Source organism: Rhinatrema bivittatum, chromosome 4 (assembly GCF_901001135.1).
Source record: "Rhinatrema bivittatum chromosome 4, aRhiBiv1.1, whole genome shotgun sequence".
Lineage (NCBI taxonomy): Eukaryota > Metazoa > Chordata > Amphibia > Gymnophiona > Rhinatrematidae > Rhinatrema > Rhinatrema bivittatum.
The window spans coordinates 98,933,033-98,957,941 of record NC_042618.1 but is presented as its reverse complement, the minus strand read 5'-3'; the positions used below and the strand labels follow the sequence as shown (position 1 = coordinate 98,957,941).

Below are 24,909 nucleotides of genomic sequence, written 5' to 3'. Positions count from 1 at the left end.
GGAATCCAAATCCATAGATTCTATTTGCCGTTTTATGGCCGCTATCTTAGCATAAGGAATCTGAGAAGACCCCAGCGTCTTATGAGCTCCCTCGGCATCCTTAAGCTGACGTAGTAGTCGTAATCTAGTACTTTCCCTTTGCTTTTTCAAAAAGGCAGCCCTGGATATGAATTTGCCCCGTAAGACCACTTTTAAGCATTCCCACACCGTTGTGGCCCGGATGTCATCTGTATCATTGGTATCCAAGTAATCTCGAATGACCTCCTGAATTTGAGATACAAAATGATCATCCTTTAATAAAGAATCATTAAGCTTCCAAAATTTGCGACCAGTATCTATCCCATACATCTTAATAGTGAACCATATGGGGGCGTGATCGGACCAAAGAATGGGCTCGATGTCCGCTGCTAGCACTCTAGACATCAACCCCTTGCTACCCAAGAACATATCTAACCTGGAGTAGCAGTCGTGGGGCTTTGAGTAAAAGGTATAATTACGAGCCGTCGGACAGCGAACCCGCCATACATCCACCAACCCCTGTGCTGTAATCAAGGACTTCAAGGCCTTGCGAGCTGACCTGGGATCAGTGATGCGATTAGTGGAAGTATCATATCTCGGATTTAAAGTTAAATTAAAATCCCCTCCAACCACAATCTGTCCCTCCAATTGAGTGGCTAACAAGGTGTGCAAGGAACCATAAAAAAGATCTTTCTGTACTTGCGGTCCATAAAGAGCCAGAAGGGAGAACACTTCCCGTCCCACGGCAAGTTTCACCAAGATGTACCTTCCCTCAGGATCAGACAGTGACCCTAATAGTTCAAAATGGAGGTCCCTATGAAGCAATATTCCCACCCCAGCATACTTAGTAGAAGGCGAGGCTGCCGCCCAAAATTGATGTGGGTATTTAGCTGATTTCATTAGACCCTGATGTTTACTCCGCAAATGGGTCTCCTGTAAGTACACCACATCCGCCCGCATTCGCCTGAGTTCTTTGTATAGGAGGCTACGTTTACGAGGTATTTTAAGACCCTTTACGTTCAGGGACACAAATTTCAAAGACGCCATCATCTTAGTATGGTACCGGCCCCCTCTACAGCTCGATCACCATCCCTGACCAGCAGGGTGAAGCGTGCCGTAAGTGACGGCCAGGCGCTCATAGAAAAAGGACAGGGCCCGTACAACAGATACCAGCATATATCTCGGGCCTTGGGTTGACCTATAAAGTTAGAGTAGGAAATCCAATTCCCCCCCTCTCCCCCACCCACTCCCATACAGATTAACATATCCTGGGATATCACACCCCTATCCCAGAGGAAAATGAGGAGAAAGTATAGTCACATCCCAAAACTCACCCATCCACCCCCGCTTATGTAATAGTCAAAAAATGTTCAGAAAAACAACACTTGAAAACTGTGAACCTTTTACTTGGTATGCACCGGTTAAACAGCCGGCTGAGGAAGTTCCTTATTTAACCAGGTCGAGGAGGCCGCCATAAGAGCCTCCCTGGTCGAGCCCTCTCAAAGTTCCTCAGACACATCCTCAGGCTGGTTCCTCAGACAAGTCCGCTTGTACAGTATTGCGCTGCAGTCGTCTGCACCCTTTTTGCGCCCTTTGCCACCGCGGCATTAAAGCGGGGACCGCTGCAATCACGGTGCGCTGCTGGGAATCCTCCGGCGGGATGTCAACGGTGATATTATGCTCTTTCAAGATAGCCGCTGCTTCTGCAATCGAGGTGACCCGATGTGTCGCTCCCTGTAGCTGGAAGGATAACCCTCCAGGGTATAGCCACCGATACCTGATATTGGCTGCAATCAATTTAGAGGTGACACACCGAAAAGCAAACCTCTTCTTTAAAGTCGCAGCTGCCAGATCAGCATATATTCCAATTTCGTGGCCCTCCCAGGTCCACACACGCTGCTTCCGGGCAATATTAAAGATGAGCTCCTTCTGAGCATATGAATGAAAACAGACCACCAGATCCCTTGCCCTATTCGCCACCTTGGGTCCCAGTGACCTATGAGCCCTTTCCAGCCGCACCACAGGCCTCTCCTCACCCTCCGGGTGGTCTCCCATATCCAGAAAGAAACAGGCAATGCGCTCTACCGTAGTGAGGCAGTCAGCATATTCCTCTGTCTCAGGGACTCCGCGAATACGCAGGTTGGCTCGCCTGCTACGATTTTCCAAGTCCTCCATTTTGTCGGATAGGGATCTGGCATACTCCTGCAGCGCCTCGTGGTCCCGGCGTAAGCCATGCCAGCTTTCCCCCTGTGTATCCAGCCGGACTTCCGCCTCATAAATCCGCCGTCCAGTCTCAGCAAGTTCCTCTTTGAAATCAGACATTATAGAGGCGATTTCAGTTTTGTAATTCTTAAGGTCCTGCCGCAGTTCGCAGAACCATTGTCTCATCTCAGCCCTAGTAGGGCAGTTACTATCGCCCTCGCACGATTCGGCCGCGTTTTCATCTGTGTCAGCTATGGCCGCCGCCATTTTCGAGCACTCACCCTCCATGCCCTCGCCTCCCTTTTGATACGAATATTTTTTTAAGTCCGCTATTTTCCGTTTTGCTGCCATGAGCGCTGGACTCTCGGCACCTTCCGATACATTTTTTATAGAATCGCCCAAGTTATAGCGTGCTGTATTCTAGCTTTTTAGAGCGGGTGAGAACGGAGCTCTCCAGTTAAGCTCCGTGCATGAGGGTGACGTCACTTCCTCTCTCTTCTGCCTCTTTCCTGACCTCTCTTTTCTTAAAAGTGATGGACCAACAAAGCAGAAGGGTATGCTATCTAAGAAAGCCATGAGGGCAACAAAGTAGATTGGATGCCAAGAGATGTCCGATTAGAAATTTTATTGATGGAGATGTATTCTTTATAAAATGAGCCCGCTCAGGTCGAGTTTTGCCCACACATTGGGGCTGCATGTAGTGAATCTTTGTTGTATATGAGCTCATAGAAACATAGAAATGACGGCAGAAGAAGACCGAATGGCCCATCCAGTCTGCCCAGCAAGCCTCACACATTTTTTCTCTCATTCTTATCTGTTACTCTTAGCTCCTTGTTCTATTCCCCTTCCACCCCCACCATTAATGTAGAGAGCAGTGATGGAGCTGCATGCAAGTGAAATATCTAGCTTGATTAGTTAGGGGTAGTAGGGGCAGTAACCGCCGCGATAAGCAAGCTACACCCATGCTTATTTGTTTTACCTAGACTATGTTGTACAGCTCTTGTTGGTTTTTTTTTTTTTTCTTCTCCCCTGCTGTAGAAGCAGAGAGCCATGCTGGATATGCATTGAAAGTGAAGTATCAGGCACATTTGGTTGGGGTAGTAACCGCCGTAACAAGCCAGCTACTCCTCGCTTTGTGATTGCGAATCCTTTTTTTTCTTCACCCCTGTCGTTGAAGCTATGCAGGATATGCGTGAAGCATCAGTTTTTTTTTTGTTTTTTTTTTTTTCCCCCTGCCCTTGAAGCAGAGAGCTATGCTGGAAATGCGTGATGTATCAGTCTTTCTCCCATGCCGATGCAGGAGAGAACCATGCTGGATATGCATGGAAAGTGAAGTATCAGGCACATTTGGTTTGGGGTAGTAACTGCCGTAACAAGCCAGCTACTCCCCGCGTTTTGAGTGCGAACCCTTTTTCTTCTCCTTTGCCGTTGTAGCAGAGAGCTCTGCTGGATGTGTGAAGTATCAGTTATTCTTCTCCCCTGTCATTGAAGCAGAGAGCTATGCTGTATATGCATTGAAAGTGAAGTATCAGGCATATTTGGTTTGGGGTAGTAACCGCCGTAACAAGCCAGCTACTCCCCTCTTTATGAGTGCAAATCCTTTTTTCCATTACCTCTTGCTGTTGAAGCTTAGAGCGATGTAAGAGTCACAGTAAGCATGTGTATGTTTATTTAGTAAGGGTATTGTGTCAATAGCCATCATTCTGGCGAGTCACCCACTCTTCATTGGCGGCCTCTTGACTTTATGGATCCGCAGTGTTTATCCCACGCCCCTTTGAAGTCTTTCACAGTTCTGGTCTTCACCACTTCCTCCGGAAGGGCATTCCAGGCATCCACCACCCTCTCCGTGAAGAAATACTTCCTGACATTGGTTCTGAATCTTCCTCCCTGGAGCCTCAAATCGTGACCCCTGGTTCTGCTGATTATTTTCCTACGGAAGAGGTTTGTCGTTGTTTTTGGATCATTAAAACCTTTCAAGTATCTGAAAGTCTGTATCATATCACCTCTGCTCCTCCTCTCCTCCAGGGTGTACATATTTAGATTCTTCAATCTCTCCTCGTACGTCATCCTATGAAGATCCTCCACCTTCCTGGTCGCCCTTCTCTGTACCGCTTCCATCTTGTCTTTGTCTTTTTGTAGATACGGTCTCCAGAACTGAACACAGTACTCCAGGTGAGGCCTCACCAAGGACCTGTACAAGGGAATAATCACTTCCCTTTTCTTACTTGATATTCCTCTCTCTATGCAGCCCAGCATTCTTCTGGCTTTTGCTATCGCCTTGTCGCATTGTTTCGCTGTCTTCACATCATTAGACACTATCACCCCAAGGTCCCTCTCCTGCTCCGTGCTCATCAGCCTTTCCCCCCCCATCGAGTACAGTTCATTCGGATTTCCACTCCCCATATGCATGACTTTGCACTTCTTGGCATTGAATCTCAGCTGCCATATCTTCGACCACTCTTCCAGTTTCCTTAGATCCCGTCTCATTCTCTCCACTCCTTCCGGCGTGTCCACTCTGTTGCAGATCTTAGTGTCATCCGCAAAAAGACAAACCTTACCTTCTATCCCGTCCGCAATGTCGCTCACAAAGATATTGAACAGGACCGGTCCCAACACCGATCCTTGCGGCACACCACTTAAAACCGCTCTCTCTTCAGAGAAGGCTCCATTTACCATCACACATTGTTTTCTGTCCGTCAACCAATAACATAACAAATGTACTCTGATAGATTTTTAGGCGTACCAAGGGGAGACGGTACACGCTGTTTCTATACACCTAAAAATCTATCAGAGTACATTTGTTATGAGATTGAGCTCATATACAACAAAGATTCACTACATGCAGCCCCAATGTGGGGGCAAAACTCTGCCTAAGTGGGCTCATTTTATAAAGAATACATCTCCATCAATAAAATTTCTAATCTGACATCTCTTGGCGTCTAATCTGCTTTGTTGCCCTCTCTTTCCTTAAGTTATAGCCCGGGCTGGCTGAATCCCAGTTAGGAGACTTGGTGAGCCATGTCACTGTAATAGCAATTGTGTCCAGGTCCTTCTCAACTATTAGGAGCTGCAGGTCTGGGACACTGTTGCCCAGACTACGAGGATTTGTGGTCAAAACTTTCCAACATTTCATGCTTGATTTGCTGCTCTTTCTAATTACCTTTTTCTGCTTTTTTTTTTTTTTGAGTTGGTTGATTTTTATTTTTATCTCCCACTTCCTTTATCGCTTGGGGATGACATGCCAATTTCACTGACATCTCCTGCCACCTCCCGCCCTCTAGTTTAAATACCCGATAATGTATGATTTGAATTTCTCACTTAGTATCCTCTTTTCTGCCATGGACAAATGTAGACCATACTTGCCATATAACCTTCAGTTGTTCCATACATAGCCCCATCCTCCAATGTATCCAAAATCATGTTCTTTACACCATTTATTTATTTTTTTTTGAGCCACAAATTGCAGTTTTCTATATGGCAGAGCCTTTCCTTCCCTTTTCCATGAACAGAAAATACTTCCAAAAAGGCAATGGTCTTTTGCCATGTGTCTAATTTTCTTCCCTAGTTTTTGGAAGTCATTCTCTGCTTCAAGGATACCATTTCTAGCAAGGTCACTGGTCCCCAGATGGATGATAACATTGATATTGGAGTCTCTGCTTCTGTAATTGCATTGACTATCTGGTTGGTATTCTTACTAGCTGAGGATCCTGGAAGGCATTTAACTCTTGCATCCCTATCAAAATGATTTCCCAAATTGTTTCCTCTGATAATGAAGTCTCCCAAGAAGTCTCTGAAAAAAGTAAAACTTCTTTAAGGTGATACAAGAAATTTCACCTGCAACTTTAGGAAAACTTAATATTCTTACATTAAGACGTCTTGAGCATGCAAGCTGATCTTTAACAATTACTGCATTAAGTTTCTGACAAGTTTTAATACATTTTTCATTCTCCCCCCATCCTAAATGAAATATCATTTGACTGTTGTTATATTTGTTATATATCAAAGAAACCTGATCCACTTCATTTTCTAGCCTGTTGATGGCTAAACTCAGTCCAGATACAACATCCCAGCTTGTTTCAAGTGTGACAGTCTCTGGTCTTATTATAGCTCGTGGCAGCTGGTTTATCTGATCTGAGGTTAAGGAATGCTGCTCCCCTCTCTCAGATGTTTTATCACCAATTATGGGTTCACTCACTCACCACTTCTGCAGTGTTTCCTCCCTCTGAGATAGATCCGGGGACTGCTCCCACAGGCCCAGTCGCACCTACCAATACATGGTGAAGCGTCTGGGCTGCGTCCACACCGGTATGGCGTTGAGCAGGAGGTGGTCGCTCAATAGGACTAAAATATGCTTCATCCAGTGTGGTCATAAGAACATAAGAAAATGCCATACTGGGTCAGACCAAGGGTCCATCAAGCCCAGCATTCTGTTTCCAACAGTGGCCAATCCAGGCCATAAGAACCTGACAAGTACCCAAAAACTAAGTCTATTCCATGTAACCATTGCTAATGGCAGTGGCTATTCTCTAAGTGAACTTAATAGCAGGTAATGGACTTCTCCTCCAAGAACTTATCCAATCCTTTTTTAAACACAGCTACACTAACTGCACTAACCACATCCTCTGGCAACAAATTCCAGAGTTTAATTGTGCGTTGAGTAAAAAAGAACTTTCTCCGATTAGTTTTAAATGTGCCCCACGGTGGTCGTGGAATCTGCCCTCATAAAGGCCAAACGCTCCTGTACCCATGCCTTTACCCCTCTGGGGCGAGAACATAGGGAGCTCAATGCTCTGGACAGAAAGGTCTTCCAGTGCGCTATGCTCATCACCTGTATTGCCGCCTACCAGTTGTATATGACCCAATACAACCGGAACCTGTGGAAATGGGTCCAGGACCTCACAGAGAGTTTGCCGCAGCAGCAACAAGAGTTGTTCTCTGCTATTGCCTGCAGGGTCTAGATGCTGGCAAACACAAGGTGAGATCCACCTACAATGTGTTTGACAACTGCCAGAGTAGCTGCAGTGGGCATTGGTGCCCGTAGAATGGCCTGGCTCCAGGCTTTTGACCTCTGTCCAGAGGTGCAGAAGAAGCTGGCTGACCTCCAATGCACAGGTGACAACTTCTTTGAGGATAAGGTCTGGGATTCGGTGGCTCCAATAGCTCTCCACTAACACTTCAGACGCTCCTTCCTCTGATAGGAAGTCTTCCAGACCAAGTTCCAGAAAGTCCTTTTACAAGCAGAGGAAATATTATCCCTCAGGCTTGCACACCGTGCACTGGCTCTAGGGGCCGCTCCTGTCAACAGCAAGCACTTAGGCCTCAACCAGTGCCCCAGTGACAGGCTTTTGACTGGTGGCGAGGGAACATGACTCAGCCAAGCATACTCCTGGCACCAGATCCCCCCCCAGTAGGTGGCAGGCTTATCAACTTTGCCCACCACTGCAAGGCCATCACTTCGGATCAATGGGTCCGTGCCATAGTCAGTCAGAGATACTGGCTCAATTTCAGACAACTTCCAGAGAACTCTCCCCCATGCACATCATGGGGTTCGTCCACCCAGCAGGTCATACTTTGAACAGAATTCTCTGCCCTTCTAGAGGCAGGAGCAGTAGAGACCATTCCTCGCCCTCAGCAGGGCCGCAGGTTCTATTAGAGTTATTTCCTCATTCCGAAGATAAACGGAGACTTGCGCCCCATTCTTGACCTGAGAACGTTGAACAAATTCCTCTTAAGAGAAAAGTTCAAGATGATTTCTCTGGCACTCTTTTACCCTTCCTCAAAAGAGGAGACTGGCTCTGCTCCCTCGATCTCAAGGAGGCTTACGCTCAGATGGCTTTCTTCCCCGGCTTCAGAAAATACCTCCGCTTCATGGTGGGGAAGGCTCACTATCAGTACAAGGTACTGCCCTTTTGGGTTGGCCTCAGCCCATCGCATCATCTTCACCAAATGCTTAGAGGTGGTGGCTGCATACCTCAATCATCGTGCGGTGATCAGATTTGCTGTTGACACCAAATTATTCAAATTTGTTAAATCACAAGAGGATTGTGAGAAATTACAAGAGGACCATACAAGACTGGGAGACTAGGCAAGTGCAAAGTGATAGACTTAGGGAAGAGTAACACAAATTATAGCTACACAATGCAAGGTTCCATATTATAAGTCACCCTTCAGAAAAAGGATTCTTATCATTCATGATATTTTGAAATCTTCTGCTCAGTGTGCAGCAGTAGCCAAGAAAGCAAATATAATGCTAGGAGTTATTAGAACAGAAATGGAGAATAAAACAGAATATGATGCCTCTGTATTGAACATAAGAAAATGCCATACTGGGTCAGACCAAGGTCCATCAAGCCCAGCATCCTGTTTCCAACAGTGGCCAATCCAGGCCATAAGAACCTGGCAAGTACCCAAAAACTAAGTCTATTCCATGTTACCATTGCTAATGGCAGTGGCTATTCTCTAAATGAACTTAATAGCAGGTAATGGACTTCTCCTCCAAGAACTTATCCAATCCTTTTTAAACACCGCTAAACTAACTGCACTAACCACATCCTCTGGCAACAAATTCCAGAGTTTAATTGTGTGTTGAGTAAAAAAGAACTTTCTCCAATTAGTTTTAAAAGTGCCCCATGCTAACTTCATGGAGTGCCCCCTAGTCTTTCTACTATCCGAAAGAGTAAATAACCGATTCACATCTACCCGTTCTAGACCTCTCATAATTTTAAACATCTCTATCATATCCCCCCTCAGCCATCTCTTCTCCAAGCTGAAAAGTCCTAACCTCTTTAGTCTTTCCTCAGAGGGGAGCTGTTCCATTCCCTTTATCATTTTGGTAGCCCTTCTCTGTACCTTCTCCATCGCAATTATATCTTTTTTTTGAGATGCAGCGACCAGAATTGTACACAGTATTCAAGGTGCGATCTCACCATGGAGCGATATAGAGGCATTATGACATTTTCCGTTTTATTCACCATTCCCTGTCTAATAATTCCCAACATTCTGTTTGCTTTTTTGACTGCCGCAGCACACTGAACAGACGATTTCAATGTGCTATCCACTACGATGCCTAGATCTCTTTCTTGGGTTGTAGCACCTAATATGGAACCCAACATTGTGTAATTATAGCATGGGTTATTTTTCCCTATATGCATCACCTTGCACTTATCCACATTAAATTTCATCTGCCATTTGGATGCCCAATTTTCCAGTCTCGCAAGGTCTTCCTGCAATTTATCACAATCTGCTTGTGATTTAACTACTCTGAACAGTTTTGTGTCATCTGCAAATTTGATTATCTTACTCATCATATTTCTTTCCAGATCATTTATAAATATATTGAAAAGTAAGGGTCCCAATACAGATCCCTGAGGCACTCCACTGTCCCCTCCCTTCCACTGAGAAAATTGTCCATTTAATCCTACTCTCTGTTTCCTGTCTTTTAGCCAGTTTGCAATCCACGAAAGGACATCGCCACCTATCCCATGACTTTTTACTTTTCCTAGAAGCCTCTCATGAGGAACTTTGTCAAACGCCTTCTGAAAATCCAAGTATACTACATCTACCGGTTCACCTTTATCCACGTGTTTATTAACTCCTTCAAAAAAGTGAAGCAGATTTGTGAAGCAAGACTTGCCCTGAGTAAAGCCATGCTGACTTTGTTCCATTAAACCATGTCTTTCTATGTGTTCTGTGATTTTGATGTTTAGAACACTTTCCACTATTTTTCCTGGCACTGAAGTCAGGCTAACCAGTCTGTAGTTTCCCGGATTTCCATTGCTCTATGGTACAACCTCATCTTGAATACTGGGTGCAGTTCTAGTCATCACATATCAAAAAAGATATCAGAATTAGGTTACAGAGAAAGGTAACCAAAATGATAAAGGGTATGGAGTGATTCCCCTGTGAGGAAAGGTTAAGGAAGTTAAGACTCTTTTTAGCTTGGAGACGAGATGGCTGAGGGGAGATATGATAGAGGTCTATAAAAATGAGTGGATTGTTTACTGGTTCCAATCGGTTGTTTACTTTTTCAAACATTACAAAGACTAGGGGACAACACAATGAAGTTACTAGGTGAAACATTTAAAACTAATAAGAGAAAATATTTCTACTCAATGCATTATTAAGCTCTGGAATTCATTGCCAGAGGATGTGGTGAAAACCATTAGTGTAGCTGCGTTTAAAAAAAATAATAAATAAATAAAAAAAACTTGGACAAATTCCTGGAGTGAAAGTCCATAAACCATTATGGAGTTGCAGAAATCCACTTATTTTCCCTGGGATAAGCAGAATAGAATCTGCCCTTTGAGATCCTAGCAGGTACTTGTGACCTGGATTGGCCACTGTTGGAAACAGGATACTGGGCTTGATGGACTTTGGTCGGACCCAGGATGGCAAGTATTATGTTCTTATGGAAAGTAGCCCAAGCTCCATGCTCATGCCTGCTATGCGTCATACAGTCAATTCTTCTTTGATTGGGAAGTCCTTCCCACTCACCCAAAATTTCTACCAGTGTTGTCTCAGCTTTTCATATTAGTCAATGCCTTATACTCTCTACCTTTTTTCTGAGACCATATGTCCTTGAAATAGAGAGAATATAAGAAATTGCCATACTAGGTCATTACAAGGGTCCATCAAGCCTAGCATCCTGTTTTCAGCAGTGGCCAATCCAGGCTTGCAAGTACCCAAACACTAAGAAGATCTCATGCTACTGATGCCAGTAATAGTATTCTCTAAGACAACTTGATTAGTAGCAATTAAAGGATTTCTCCTCCATGACCTTTTTTAAACCCAGCTACACTAACTGCACTAACCACATCCTCTGGCAACAAATTCCAGAGCTTAATTGTGCATGGACTGAAAGAATTTTCTCCAATTAGTTTTAAACGTTCTACTTGCTAACTTCATGGAGTGCCCCATAGTCCTTCTATTAACCGAAAGAGTAAATAACTGATTCACATTTACCCGTTCTAGACCTATCATGATTTTAAAGACCTCTATCATAGCCCCCCTCAGCTGTCTCTTTTCCAAGCTGAACAGCCCTAACCTCTCTTTAGCATTTCCTCATAGGGGAGCTGTTCCATCCCTTTTATCATTTTGGTCGCCCTTTTCTCTAACTTCTCCATCACAACTATATCTTTTTTTGAGCTGCGGCGACCAGAACTGTACACAGTACTCTAGGTGCAGTCTCACCATGGAGCAATACAGAACCATTATGACATTTTCCATTTTATTGTTAACTGATCTAAGTTATACTGTAAAAATAAGCATCCCCTGTCTTATTTACTGTTCAGTTTTTATGTGAACCGATGTGATATCTGGATCGAATGTCGGTATACAAAAATAAATAAATTTACCATTCCTAACATTCTGTTTTGATTTTTTGACTGGTGCGTGGACAGGATTTGGTGTTTTTCATCTCTTCTTTCACCTTACTCGCATTCTTGCCTTGAGTACTAGTTTTAAACTCCTCTTCAATCTAAAGCATGGTGAGATGATTCCTCTTCCTTATTTAAAAAATAAATAAATAGATTCAGCTCCTTCCCCCATAAAATGAGTTTTATGTACTTTTCTGTTTTATTTTTTTATGTACCATTAACTAAAAAATAGTTTGTGTTGCAGCACCAGATTTGGCCAGAAATAGTCACTGTCAGCTCGATACTGTAAGGTGCGGTTGGAGATTAACTCGCTTCTATCCCATCTAAAACCATCTGAATGGAATACACTACTAACAAAAGAAGATAGTAATGTGATTTGAGAAGTTTAAGATTTAAAATTATATAATCACAGTGGTGTTTCCAGTATAAAAGACCAACCACAACATTAACATATTTAGGAAATGTAAAGTCCATTTAGGGCAAGATTGAGGTAAGAAGCAGGATAGGGTTGAGGGTTATGATCATTTGGACTTAAAACAAGATTTAGTGATCATGGTTATTAGGTGCAAATAAAATTATCAATGACATATATTAGGGATTGATTTCATGAAATATTGACAAATTCATATTTTTATTAAATTTTCAATAAAACAGTAATTTTAAGAAAAGCTACATTTTTGGAATGATTTATTGATTAATGAGAGTGCTTGTTTTTTTATACCTTGTCACTTTCCGAATCTCCCCCCCCCCCCCCATCTCCACGTGGGCGTGCGGTCATAGAGGCGGCGGCAGGAGCCGGTGGGCGCGTGTTTGATCCAGGCGGGAGCCGGCGGGCGTGCATTCATCCAGGCGGAGGGAGCCGGCGGCGAAAGCGGCCTCCGGCAGCCCCCGCCGGCAGTGAATGAATGCACGCCTGTGTACACCCGTGCGATTTCGACGCTCAAGGCAGTGCATTAGCGAACGCCGATGTCACATGCCGTGACGTCACGCCTTGAGCTTCGGGAGGGGGGGAAACCATCCACTTCCTGGTACCTGTCATTTCAAATGACATTTGAAATGACAGGCACCAGCGCACCCAGGATACTGTATACTGTATAGGCTGTATTAAGCGCCTATACAGTAAAATGGGTTGCACGGGCCTAACCTTCGCCGAACACTTCGCAGACACGGCTTGCATTTGCAAGTAATTTACATAGAGTATCAAGCGGTATGTGAAGAGAACTGTGCGTATGGGGAACAAGGGTGCGCCCGGCACTGCCGCACTCTTTCTACCGCGGCCTTAGAGTATCGACCTGTGTGAAAGAAAATATCACTTACCTCTAGCTCTATTCTGCAAGATTTCCAGGCCCAGCATTGGCATCAGCGTTTAAAATGAGTCTCATCCATGATTACACTGGGCTTTCCTGCTTCACAGCATGTATTGCTAGTTCTTGTCCACTGAGTTGGGCCGAAGCATATTTAGAAGGTATATTAAACTGCTCGATGTTCATGAATGATTCTTAGAGATGACTGGGGGAGAACTCCTATGGTTCTGTTGAGGGGAAAAAGCAACTAAAGCACGTACATTGTGTTCAAATAATGCCAGGTGCCGCTCCTGCTTTCCAGCTCTTAGGATGCCAGCCGGCTCCTGACGGATATTCTCCAAGCTTCCAGTGGCAGCAGCAGCAGGTGGCTCAGTTCTCCGCAGTCCGGCAGGTAAGATGTTTCAAGGTTTGATTATTGAAAATCCAAATCTAATGGCAAAGAACGTGGTATCGGATAGCCACTATCTCGAAAGCACTTGAGGTCAAATCATATGAGTTCAAAGATTTCTTGTCTATCAATTATAATTCTATAGAAAAAAAAACTTATTTTACTCCTATTGCAAATCCTTTAAATGCAGGAAAAATGTTGTACTTATCTGATTGATAATCTGTAAATTTCTCAAAAAGTTCAGGCTTTTTAGCCATTCTCCATTCTATGTCTATGGGGGGAAAATGGCTTAATAAATTAGACCCTGTGGGGGGGGGGGATTTGGTGGTTGGGGAGGGGGGTAGAGAACTATTGTGCCTTCCAGTTCAGCCTTGGACCTTGTGAGTTTAAATCCTGCCCTTTTCTGATCCTCTGTGACTTTCTGTGAGATTTTCCTCTGCCTATGGCTGAGTGGTAATTGATCCCCCTGTGTCTTTGGCCTGACCTGTAGGAGCTTCCAGATGTTGTACCTCAGAGATGGCTGCATGTATTATAACTAGAACAAGCTGTTAAGCCCACGGGGCTACATTAAATTTTTTTTCAGTCCATTTTCGAACACAGCACCCTTCTACACTTTTTTTCTCCCTCACTCCCCCTTTCCCTAGTTCACTCACCCCCTTCCCTCCACTCAGTCTAACTCACCCTCTGTCTCCCACTGCCTCCTTCCCCTCACTCTCACCTCCCTCCCATCCCCTCTCCCTCAGCCCTCCTCCACTCCCTTTTTCTCTGCTCCACAACTTCTTACCCTTCCACTTACTCACATCCCTCTGTCTCTCACCTCCCCCTCATTCTCCGTCTCCCCCTCATTCTCCGTCTCCCCTCACTCTTCCCCACCTCTCCCACCCCCTAACTCCCTCCCTCTCACTCTCTCCTCCCTCACTACTGGCTGCCGCTCGACACCACCATATTGATATATTCAGCTGACGCTCACTGAGACCGACGTAGTTGCCTGCACATGCGCAGTAGAGTTGCTCTCTACTGCGCATTTGCGGCACATCTGTCAAGCTTCATTTATTAGGTTGATGTGTTGTGGTCATGTTTAACTAAACATTGTTGTACTAATTATGAATGTTATGATTATTTATTTGGCAGCTGGTCAGGTTTGTAGCTGAGCTAAGAGCAATCCTGGCTCCTTCCATTTCTTGGTTTACAATGGATGCTTGATTTCTGTTCAGTTAGAGATAGGAGGCGGAGCTGTAGCAAATTGACTTGAGTCCAGTCCTTTCCTCTTATAGGGTCTCAAACTCCAGCTGGTAAGGGCTGCAAACAGGGTTGGTTTTCTAGATAACCAAAATTTGTAAAGTAACTGTAGCCTAGAGCTGCTGAATGCAAATAAATGTCATGAATAGTCATTGCAGATATCCTAAAAAACAGCCCTACTAGCAGCCCTTACCAAGTGAAGTTTGAGATCTCCTTCAGCCCTTCACCTTCTCATGTCCATCTCCTGCATCTTAGGTTATTTTCTTCTCACAACTAACAGGTGGACCATGCAAGCTTAATATCTGCCTAAAAAGCTAATTATGATTTAGATTCATCTTTTTTTAATTCTGTAGAGCCTAAATAAACACAGAAGTCACTGGAAGTTGCAGCCATTAGACAGCAATGTAACAATGGTGAGTACAGATTTTATAATTTGGTTGTATCAACATGATTGGGATTCATTTACTTCAAAGCCCTTTGCCACTAGTTTTGATTTATCAGCACAGGTAGCTATCACTGGGTTTAAGGGGAAACATTTTTTTGAATCCATACAGAGTCAATAATATAATTAGAAGAATGATGTTGGCACTTTAGAGAAGAAGAGGGCACAGAGCTTGTTTGGACTTGCTTCCCTCTTGCTTTATTGCAGTGGTTTGAGTCCTCAGGCCATGGATGACATTCACCTGATTATCTGAGATATTGTATATTGCAGCAATCAAGGTCTGATTCCCATTGGGATAGCAGACGTTGTTGTGTGTGGGATTTAGAACTCAAAACGTGCATTATTCAAGGTAGCTCAACCAGGCTGCTGCTGCTTTCTAGTTTGAAAACAAAGAAAATGATCAACTCCAATTGTTGCAGCACCTGACAACGTAAAAGATTTTTCTCAACAATTTAGATTATAAAACTGTGGTGGGAAAAACCAAGTTGAAATGACTTGATTTGAGGTCCAGTAATCCTGTTGTAACTTTGTAATGTGGTCTGTGCAGGAAGAGGTCTGGGAATGGTTGTTCCAAGCCATCAGTTGTATTTTTTTTCCAAAGTGTTCCTTTCCTTACCAAAACTGAACTGTGGCTTTATTTTCAGCCAAACATTGAGGATGAAGAAAATTGGAAGAAATTTTGCCTGGGAGAAAGATTATGTTGTGATATAGCTACTGTGTTCGCCTGTGGTGAAAACGAAACAGCAGGAATCGATTACGTGGAGGTGAGCACCATCGCCGTGCTAAGAAGGGAAGAAAATCTGCCTCGGCCACTTCATTTACTCTGGGCCTTTTAAAATTGACACTTCCTCGTGGCAGGCTCAAAAGCTGACTAGACTGAAATGTTTCATGGCCCTCCATATCTTTTTGTGAGGTAATAATAAGAGGGCAATCTTCAAAGCCATGACCCAGGTAAAATGGCATGGCTGAAAGTTTCCCGACCCTGCCCAGTTCAAAGCACACACAGCGCTCCACAGCGGTACTTTTTAGCCAGTTTAAAACAAGATGTTTCTTAGCATTCGGACAGGTGAATCGACATGAGTGGGTTATGCACCTCTACCAGCAGATGGAGATGGCAGAATGCTGATGTCACAGTATGTATACCCTTGTATCAGCCCACCAGTATTTTCCATCTCCAGCAGATGGTGGACGTGCATCTCCCTACTGAGGATTACTTTTTTAAAAAAAATCTATCTCTCTCTCTTGGACTTAGCTGTAAAAAAAAAAAAAAAGCTGAAAGGCTAGCGAGTGCAGGAAGCAGAGCATGGCAGTGAAGGCCTTTGCTCTCTCATGCTGCAGTCGGAGACTAACTATATTTGGCTGCAATGGGCGGAGTTGGGGGGGGGGGGGGGAGGGAGTGAGAGTTTCCATTCCCCTTCTGGTCTCTGAGCCTCAACGTGCTGATCTGATGTCCATTCCTGCCTCCAAGGGAGCTGGGGGAGTTGTGGCAGCTTACCGGATTGAGCATCCTTTTTGGCTAATGCCCGCTCTTGGGCTTTGTGTAGATGCTGCATGGTAGGCTTAGAGGCATTCATGCGCTTTTCTGCGCTCAAGTCTGCTGAAAAACATTGTTGGATGTTGGCTCACGCTTGCGCACCTGAGTGACCACCTAGGTGTAGACACTCGGGTGGGCATCTACTTGAACTTCATGATGTGTTCCTATAATTTTTGGGCGTTTAATGATAAAGCCTTGTTTTTTTGGCCACCCTATCCATGCTCGCTTGTGTGGGCGTGCTTCTAGCGGGTGTTTATTTTTGAGGTGTTTGCCATATTCAGGTACTTGGAGCTCTGGGAGAGTTTTGTCCGGCTGCCTTTGCTGAGCCCACCCTTCCCAGCATGATGCGGTAATGGGTCCAGAGGGGGGACTGGTCAGAGGTATCACCTGGGTTTTGGATTGTCAGCAGAGGAAGGCTTCTTAGTGGGTGCAGAACTGGCGCTCCCCAGTTTCGGTATGGGTCGCAGCAGCATTTGTGCGCTTGTCCACATGCAAGTCTACCACGAAACAGCTTGGCACTAGAGCAGCTGTTTGGCTAGGCCCCGTTCCTAGGTTTTTACTCAGTTGTCGACGTGATGGGCCTAAGAGTTCAGAATCGCAGTCTGCAGATCCCTGCACACCTGGTGTCGCAGGTAAGCGTCTGAGTGTGTCTACTCTGGTACGGGGTCAATAAGGATCCTGGTGGCATGGATGGTGAAAGCAGCCCTTACTCCCTGGAGGATGGGAAATTCCTCCGGTGTTGGAACCGTATAGCAGAATATTGTGTTTCTTTCATAGAGATGGGTTGCCGACTCAGATCACCCAGGCACTGAAGATGGCTGGTGCTGAAGCCAAACTAGAATCCCATTTAGATTCCTTATATGAAGTATTATGGATGGTATTCAAGAATTGATTAATCTTGAATGGGGCGCCTTGGATGCTATTTTTACAGAGGTACGAGCCTTGGTAGCGCTGTACCCCCTGGATCCAATAAAGAGAGAGCAGTTGCATTTTCTGAAAGTGGATGTGCTAGTGTGTGCTGTCACCAAGCTGGTGACTATACTGTGGAAAGGTAAGCAGCTTGAAGGAGGTGCAGGATAGAAGAATTGAGGTTATCCTTAAGCAGGCCTCGAGGCGGTGGTAATGAATTTCAGATGGCCTCTTGCTGCTCCCTGTTGGATTGCTCTGCCATGCTCTCTCTCAGGAAGTTGATGAGTCTGATTTGTATTCGGGGCAGTCCCCTTCGGCCTCTCTACCCTGGATGAGCCCGATCTCGGAAGCTAAACAGGGTTGAGAGCCAGCTATGACTGACAAATTGGTGCCAAGACAATCCAGAGCCTACTCTGTTGAAATGGCCCTTGAAAGATCATTCTGGTTTGGGAGTGAAAAAAAACAAGAAATTGCTAACAAGTGGAGTGAGTCCCAGGTTCCTTGGTTACGGGAGGATTAAAAGCAGGCGCCACACTTGTTCGGCATGATATGTCCTGCTGAGGGTTTTCAAAGGAGTGAATTTTCTTAGGGCTCGATCTTTGGGTAGGTTCAGTCTTTCGTTCCAGGCATCCCAAACAGTGCGTGGGCTCGAGTGACAGTGCCCCCCCGAACCCCTCAATGAGGATGTACCAACCCACTCCTAGGAACAGGAGGGTAGGGGGTTACCGGTCTCTCCTTTTATCGGAGGTAGATCAAGGTCACGTCAGACCAGTGGGTTCTGGAGGTGATAAGAGATGGCTATGTTCTGGAGTTTCTCAACATTCCTTGGGACGTTTTTGTGGTGTCGCCCTGCAGCTCTCCGCAGAAGAGGCAGTGGAGTGGTCATTGTCAAGAATCCCCACCCTGCAGACTATGATCCAGGTCCCATGTCTCAAGATAATTTGGGCTGATATTCCTTCTCCCCATACTGGATCTCAAGGGAGTCAATCTGTTTTTGCAAGAGATTCATTCCCTCATGGAAACCTTACACTTGCTGTTAATAACAGTACAGTCAGGGGAGTTCATTAAGTCTCTGGGTTGTCAGAGGAGTATCTGCTTATTCCCATCTGACTGGAGCATCAGCTATTTTCTGCTGTTTTGAGGTGATCGCAATCAGAACCTTCTCTAAGGTCTTGGTGCTGGTAGCGGCAGTGTTGAGAGAGGATGGCATGCCATTCTACCCGTACTTGATGGACTCTCTAGCTAGGGTGAAAGAACACTGTAGAAATCTCATCTTTGTGTGACTTTCCTCACTCCAAATAATGTCAGATCTTCTTTGTTGTATACTGTGCTATTCGTACATCTCACTGTGCATGTAAAACTGGCCCCAAAACCCTAGACCACCACCAAAACCTCACCTCGAGTTACTAGCTTGCACTCCTATAGTGGTGTACAGAGTTGACTAATATGAGAGCCTTATAACGAGACACTGTCTCTCACTCTCTGTCTCTCTGTGTGAAATGCCTGTCTGGGCATTTTGCAACTTACAAAGAATAAATGTGGGGTGTGATAACTTTAATGCAAAGCACTAATATAGGGCACGGTGCAGGAATTTAAATTATCATAGCCACGCCCCTTTTCCTTATTGTGGATATTATTCATGTGAAAATTTTTTTATTTTGATGAATCTAGGGCAGTGTTTGGAATTATTAGGCAGGGAATAGTGAATAAAACAGAAAATGTCATAATGCCTCTGGTGAGACCGCACCTGGAGTACTGTGTGCAGTTCTGGTCGCTGCATTTAAAAAAAGATAAAGTTGCACTGGAGAAGGTATAGAGAAGGGCAACCAAAATGGTAAAGGGGATGGAACAGCTCCCCTATATGAGAGGCTAAAGAGGTTAGGGCTTTTCAGCTTGGAGAAGAGATGGATGAGGGGGATATGATAGAGGTCTTTAAAATTATTAGAAGTCTAGAACGAGTACATGTGAATTGGTTATTTACTCTTTCGGATAATAGGACTAGGGGGCATTCCATAAAGTTAGCAAGTAGTGCATTTAAAACTAATCGGAGAAAATTCTTTTTCACTCAATGCATAATTAAGCTCTGGAACTTGTTTCCAGAGGATGTGGTTAGTGCAGTTAGTATAGCTGGGTTTAAAAAAGGTTTGGATAAGTTCTTGGAGGAGATGTCCATTAACTGCTGTTAATCAAGTTGACTTAGGGAATAGCCACTGCTATTACTGGCATCAGTAGCATACGATCTGCTTAGTGTTTGGGTATTTGCCAGGAACTTGTAGCCTGGATTGGCCGCTGTTGGAAACAGGATGCTGGGTTTGATGGACCTTTGGTCTGACTCAGTATGGCAATTTCTTATGTTCTTATGACCCTGGCGGTACGCCTGGCCCTTCAGGAGTTTCTCCCCTTAATTTACAGAAAAGTGTCTCTGTCGGGAGTCCGCATTCAGAAATGATGGTGCATGTGTGACTGTTGATAGAAGCAATGTGCCTGGCGATGTGGTCTTATCTACAGGTGCACGGGTTGATGGCAGCCACCCAAGAGGTAGTTCTGAGGGTAAGGGTGCATTTGCATCCTCTTCGGTGCATACTGCTTATGCATTGTAGTCCACAATCTCAGAACTCCTTGGTACGATTTCAGTTTTCAGTGGAGATCAACTTCCGACTGCAGTGGTGGGTGAAAGTGGATCATCTAATGAAGAGTACCTCTAGAGCATCATTCGGCTGGAAGCCCATACATTTTGACATGTTGGCGATTCAGCAGTCACTTGCAGGGTCAAGCAGTCCAAATAATGTTAGACGATGCGACGACAGTGGCTGACATTGATCAACAGGGAGGAACCAAGAGCCAGCAAGTATCAGAAAATAGGCCAACTCGTGGAATGGGTGAAAGTATATCTTCAGAAGATCTTAGCTTCATACATTACAGGAAAAGACAATGTGAGAGCAGACTTTCTCAGCTGCCAGACTGAATACAACAAAGTATTTTGGCTCATATTGGGCCTCTGGGACCGCTTGTTGCTAGGCTTGCTGGCAACATCAGGCATTGCAAAGCTCCTCATTTCTTCAGTTCCAAGAGAGATATGAAGTTTTCTGGCATTGATACCCTCATGCAGCAGAGGCTGAAAGGCAAGCTTCATATGCCTTTTTCCTATGCCCCATGTTTGGCAGAATGATTCAAGACTCTCATGGGATTAGTAGTTCTGGTGGTGCCAGATTGGCTTAGGAGGCTAAGGCATGCAGATCTACGGAAGCTTCTGGTGGAATATCCTCTTCGATTATTGGTCCACAGGGATCTGCTATAGCAGAAGCTTATTTTTGTTTAAGATCTGACTTGGTTTTCGTGTTACGATGTGGCCCTTGAGAAGGCTTGGTTGCTGAAGCATGGGTAGGCCACTACTATGTTGTCCACCTTGCTTCAAGCACAGCAGTTAGTCACTTCTTTAGCCTATGTTTTTGTTTGGCAAATATTCCTCACACCGAGCCTAAAACAAGGGGTTCATCCTCGTTCGGTTAAAATCCCACTCAGTTGTTTTTTTTTGTGTGGTTTTTTTTTGTTTTTTGTTTTTTTTTTTGCAGGATGGGTTGTGTAAGGACTTGGCCCTTAATTCTTTGAAGGTTGGAACAGGCCTGAGCTGCCATTTCTATGTCCAGTGATCCAGTGAATGGTGAACACTTGTTGGCCCATCCGGTTGTGGCACAGTCTTGAAAGGGATGACGCATCTTCGTGCCCCCTTGCATTTGCTGGCGCCCTTGTGGCATCTTAATCTGGTTCTGGAATTCTGGCGGGTCCCACCTTTGACCACTGCATAGCCTCTTCCTGAGATTACTTACTAGAGGATGATGTTCTATGTATAGAGTTTCCGAACTGTGGGCTCTTGTCTTGCCGGGAACCATCTTGCAGGTATCTCCGGGAGCGGTCCAAATACGAACTGTTCCGTCATTTTCACCAAATGTGTTCTCAAATTTTCAATAGAATCAATCAATCCCTGCTGATTCTAGGCAGGGAGAGAGAAGTGGCTCCATATCGCCACTTCTCTCTCCCTGCCTAGAATCAGCCCCTTGACACCCAAGGTCCATATCGCCTGTTATGGACCTTGGGTGTCAAGCGGCATATCTTGAGATCTTGGAGGTTTCTAAACTTCTCAGGAAGACGGACCGGCTGTTTATACTCCACAGTGGGAATAAACAGGGTGAGCAGGTGTTGCGGGCTACAATAACAGCTGGATTAAGAAGGTTATCACATTCGCTTATGTGGGATACTGAGCAGCCGTTCCCTAGTCTGGTTAGTGCACATAACGCTAGGGCTCAGGCAGTATCATGGGTGGAGATTAGATTGATGTCTCCCATTGAGATTTGCTGAGCTGCGACGTGGGTTTCTTGCACAACTTCCAGGCATTATCACCTGGATGTGCAAGCCTGGGAGGACACAGCCTTTGCATGTGCGGTGTTGATCGGACCCTGGGCAGCCTCCCTCCTCTGTTTGGGAGTAGCTTTGGTACATCCCACTGATGTGGATTAACATGTCTAAATGCTAAGAGAGGAGAAATTACTACTTACCTGATAATTTCCTTTTCTTTAGTGAGGACAGATTAATCCACCTTCCCTGACCTTGGCTGCTGGATGGTGGTGCTATTGTCCTCCGAGTGGCTGCGTCTCCAGGGATTTTTGATAAGTGTCAAATCCAGTCCCTAGATTAGTGATATTAGAACTCCTTATCTCAGTGGTCCCCAACATTTTTTGCACCAGGGACCGGCTTCAAGCAAGAACATTTTTCCATGGCCCGGCAAGGCGGGGTGGGGGTGGGGCAGGGGCAGGGCTTTGGTCATATGGGGGCGGGGTTATGGATGGGGTTGGATTTTAGTGCATACTTATTTAATTATGACATTTATAATGTGAATGTGACTCAACTCACCATAGGTTCAGAATGTCCATTCTCTCTCTCACATACACTATCACATACATACATATTCATGCTCTTATACCCAACCATTAGTTCTCGCTCTCACAGACACTGACACACTCTCAGGCTCTAAGACACTCTCTCTCCCCCCCCCACACACACACTCTTACTCCCCTGGATTTTCTCATACACACTCATGCTCTCACTCTCACTGGCTCCCTCACAACCTCAGAGCCTCTCTCATTCCTCTGCTGCCACGTGGCTATTGGGGAGGTGCTGATTGCTGCTACTGGCACTGAAGCCCATTCTGCTGCCTCGTACATTGTGAGATCCGCATAGAGAAAGTGCTACGCTTGCACATTCCCAAAGATTACATGTGCCAATCACTAAAAAGTAATTTTTTTTTTTTTTTATATCTGCTGTATTATCTTAGTTTTCTAATCAGTTGGTCACAGGCTTTTTTTTTTCCCACCTCCCCTTTCTTATTTTTTTACCAATTCCTTTTATTACCTTTTTTCTATTTCTTTTCTCTCCATCTGCCTTCTTCCCTCACACACACAATCAGGTTCTCATTCTCACATTCTCTCTCTCTCTCTCTCTCAATCATTCATACACACAGTCTCTCACTGGCACATGCTGGCTGAGTCTCACACACACAGGCTCTCTCTCTCACTCCCACATGCTGTCTTGCTCAAGCACAGGCTCTCACTGTCACATGCTGTCTCTCTCACACACACAGAGGCTCTCACATGCTCTCTGCAAACATTCAGGTCCTCACTCTCACACAATCTCTCAACTCATCTCATATACACACACACTACAGACCCTCAGCCTCTCTCTCACCTCTGGGCCTCCTCTTCACGGGCCGCTGCAGGATGGGCTCTGCAGCGGCCCTGGTCTTCTCGGGCCGCAATGCTCCTCTTCTGCACGCGGCTGAAGCTCCTCCTCCTTCCTGCCCGCGCGGCTCCGGCAACATAGTTCACCGCTCAGCCGCGACGCGCTAATTTGCTTTTTGGGTCGTGGGTTTGGAGGAGGTGGGTCTCCAGCCTTGCCCCGCCTCCCTGCAGCAGCGGCAGCCAATGAACGGCAGCCAGGGAGAGCGGAGCCGCGGACCGGCAAAAAACCCCCAATGGCCCGGTACTGGTCCGCGGACCGGTGGTTGGGGACCCTTGCCTTATCTGACCTCAGTGTTTTACTGATGACTGAATTTTGGAATAATTGTCTTAATGCTAATGATCATGTATTCTTTAGTTGTCCACAGTTGGCTTTTGTAGAGAATACTGGCGGGCTGTTGCCGGTGCAGGGGTATATATACTGTGATGTCAGCTTTTCTCTGTCTCCATCTTCTGGTAGAGTTGCATATAACCCACTGGTGTGGATTAACCTTTCCTCACTAAAGAAAAGGAAATTATCTGGTAAGTAGTAATTTCTCCTTCCCATGGGCATGTTCGCAATGGGAGTGGGGAGGAAAACTGCACATATACATTCATTTTTTCACACACACATGTAACACTTTGCCTCCGTTCGGTTGTGTGTGCAAAGAGCAGCCGTAGAATACACAGGTGATGTTAACTTTCAAAAAGAAGCAATGTGGGTGGTTTCTTGTTGAAAACTGACTACAATGTGTGTGGATTTAAAAGTGCCTGCATACATTGCATACTTTGTCGACTATTCCAGATTTATTTAGTTGTGCAATTTATATTCCTGTTTATACCCAGATCAGTCCATATGCCTGGATTTTGCATCCCTACCAGCAGATGGAGGCAGAGAATAAAAACGTTTCTGACACTGCTACATACCCTAGCATGTGACATGCAGTCCTTCAGTATTTCTCTGTCTCCAGCAAATGATAGAGGTGTAAAATTGCAGTCTGGAGAGGTTAAAAAAAAAAAAAAAAAAGGAAGAATATTTGCTTGCTGAGGAGTTAGGCACCTTTGTGAATCATCCCTCAGGTAGAGCAAGGAGATTGATATTCCTGGTTTGGCTCTGCCTGAACTCTCCAGAGGATTCATAGCTAGGGGACTGGTTCCCTTGGTTCTGCTGAAGTCCTCTCTTCTGGGTCTCCTATTCGCTGGAAGCTGACCAGCCGCTGGGAAGTATTTTTGGTTCTCTTAGGAGTGGTCCGTAGGATGTCTCTAAGAAAAAAAAATTTGAAAGAGGCATTGCGAGGAGGTACAGCAATCCTGCACATGATTGGGATTATTTGGCACCGCAGGAAGGATCAATGTATGGTGACCAGAACGAAAGTTGTTAGGCAGGTAGGCAGCGCATATAACATGGCTGCAACTGCAGGGTGTGGGAAATATAGCAGGGGAAAGAAGGCATGGCTCGGGGCAGCAGCACTTTGTTCTAGGTGTGCCTCTGGGGGAAAAGGAAGCTCCAGGCTGGCCATAGAGGTAGGGGGCTTCAAGCGAGCCACACAGTCGTCTGGAGGTGGTAAGCAGGCATCTTTCAGATGTGGGGGTGGTCATCTTGCCATCACATGATGAGCAGCAGGAAGCTTCAGGGAGGGAAGGGATTTCCCACCTCCCATTTATCGCTGGTAGTTTAGGATTTGACGGGAAATCAAGAGAGTGCCGATGAGGCTGGGAATGAATTTGTAC

The 24,909-nt window shown here is 45.2% G+C and overlaps 1 protein-coding gene across 1 annotated transcript in view; it reads left to right on the top strand.

Annotated features, from left to right (window-relative positions):
- The window catches only part of GEMIN2 (gem nuclear organelle associated protein 2), a 67,568-nt gene that overhangs the window by 19,905 nt on the left and 22,754 nt on the right, over positions 1 to 24,909 (top strand). The window contains exons 3-5 of the mRNA XM_029598497.1: positions 13,200 to 13,289; positions 14,879 to 14,938; positions 15,612 to 15,731. Of these exons, the coding sequence (XP_029454357.1) occupies positions 13,200 to 13,289; positions 14,879 to 14,938; positions 15,612 to 15,731 (270 nt within the window). The remainder of the gene's footprint in view (positions 1 to 13,199; positions 13,290 to 14,878; positions 14,939 to 15,611; positions 15,732 to 24,909) is intronic.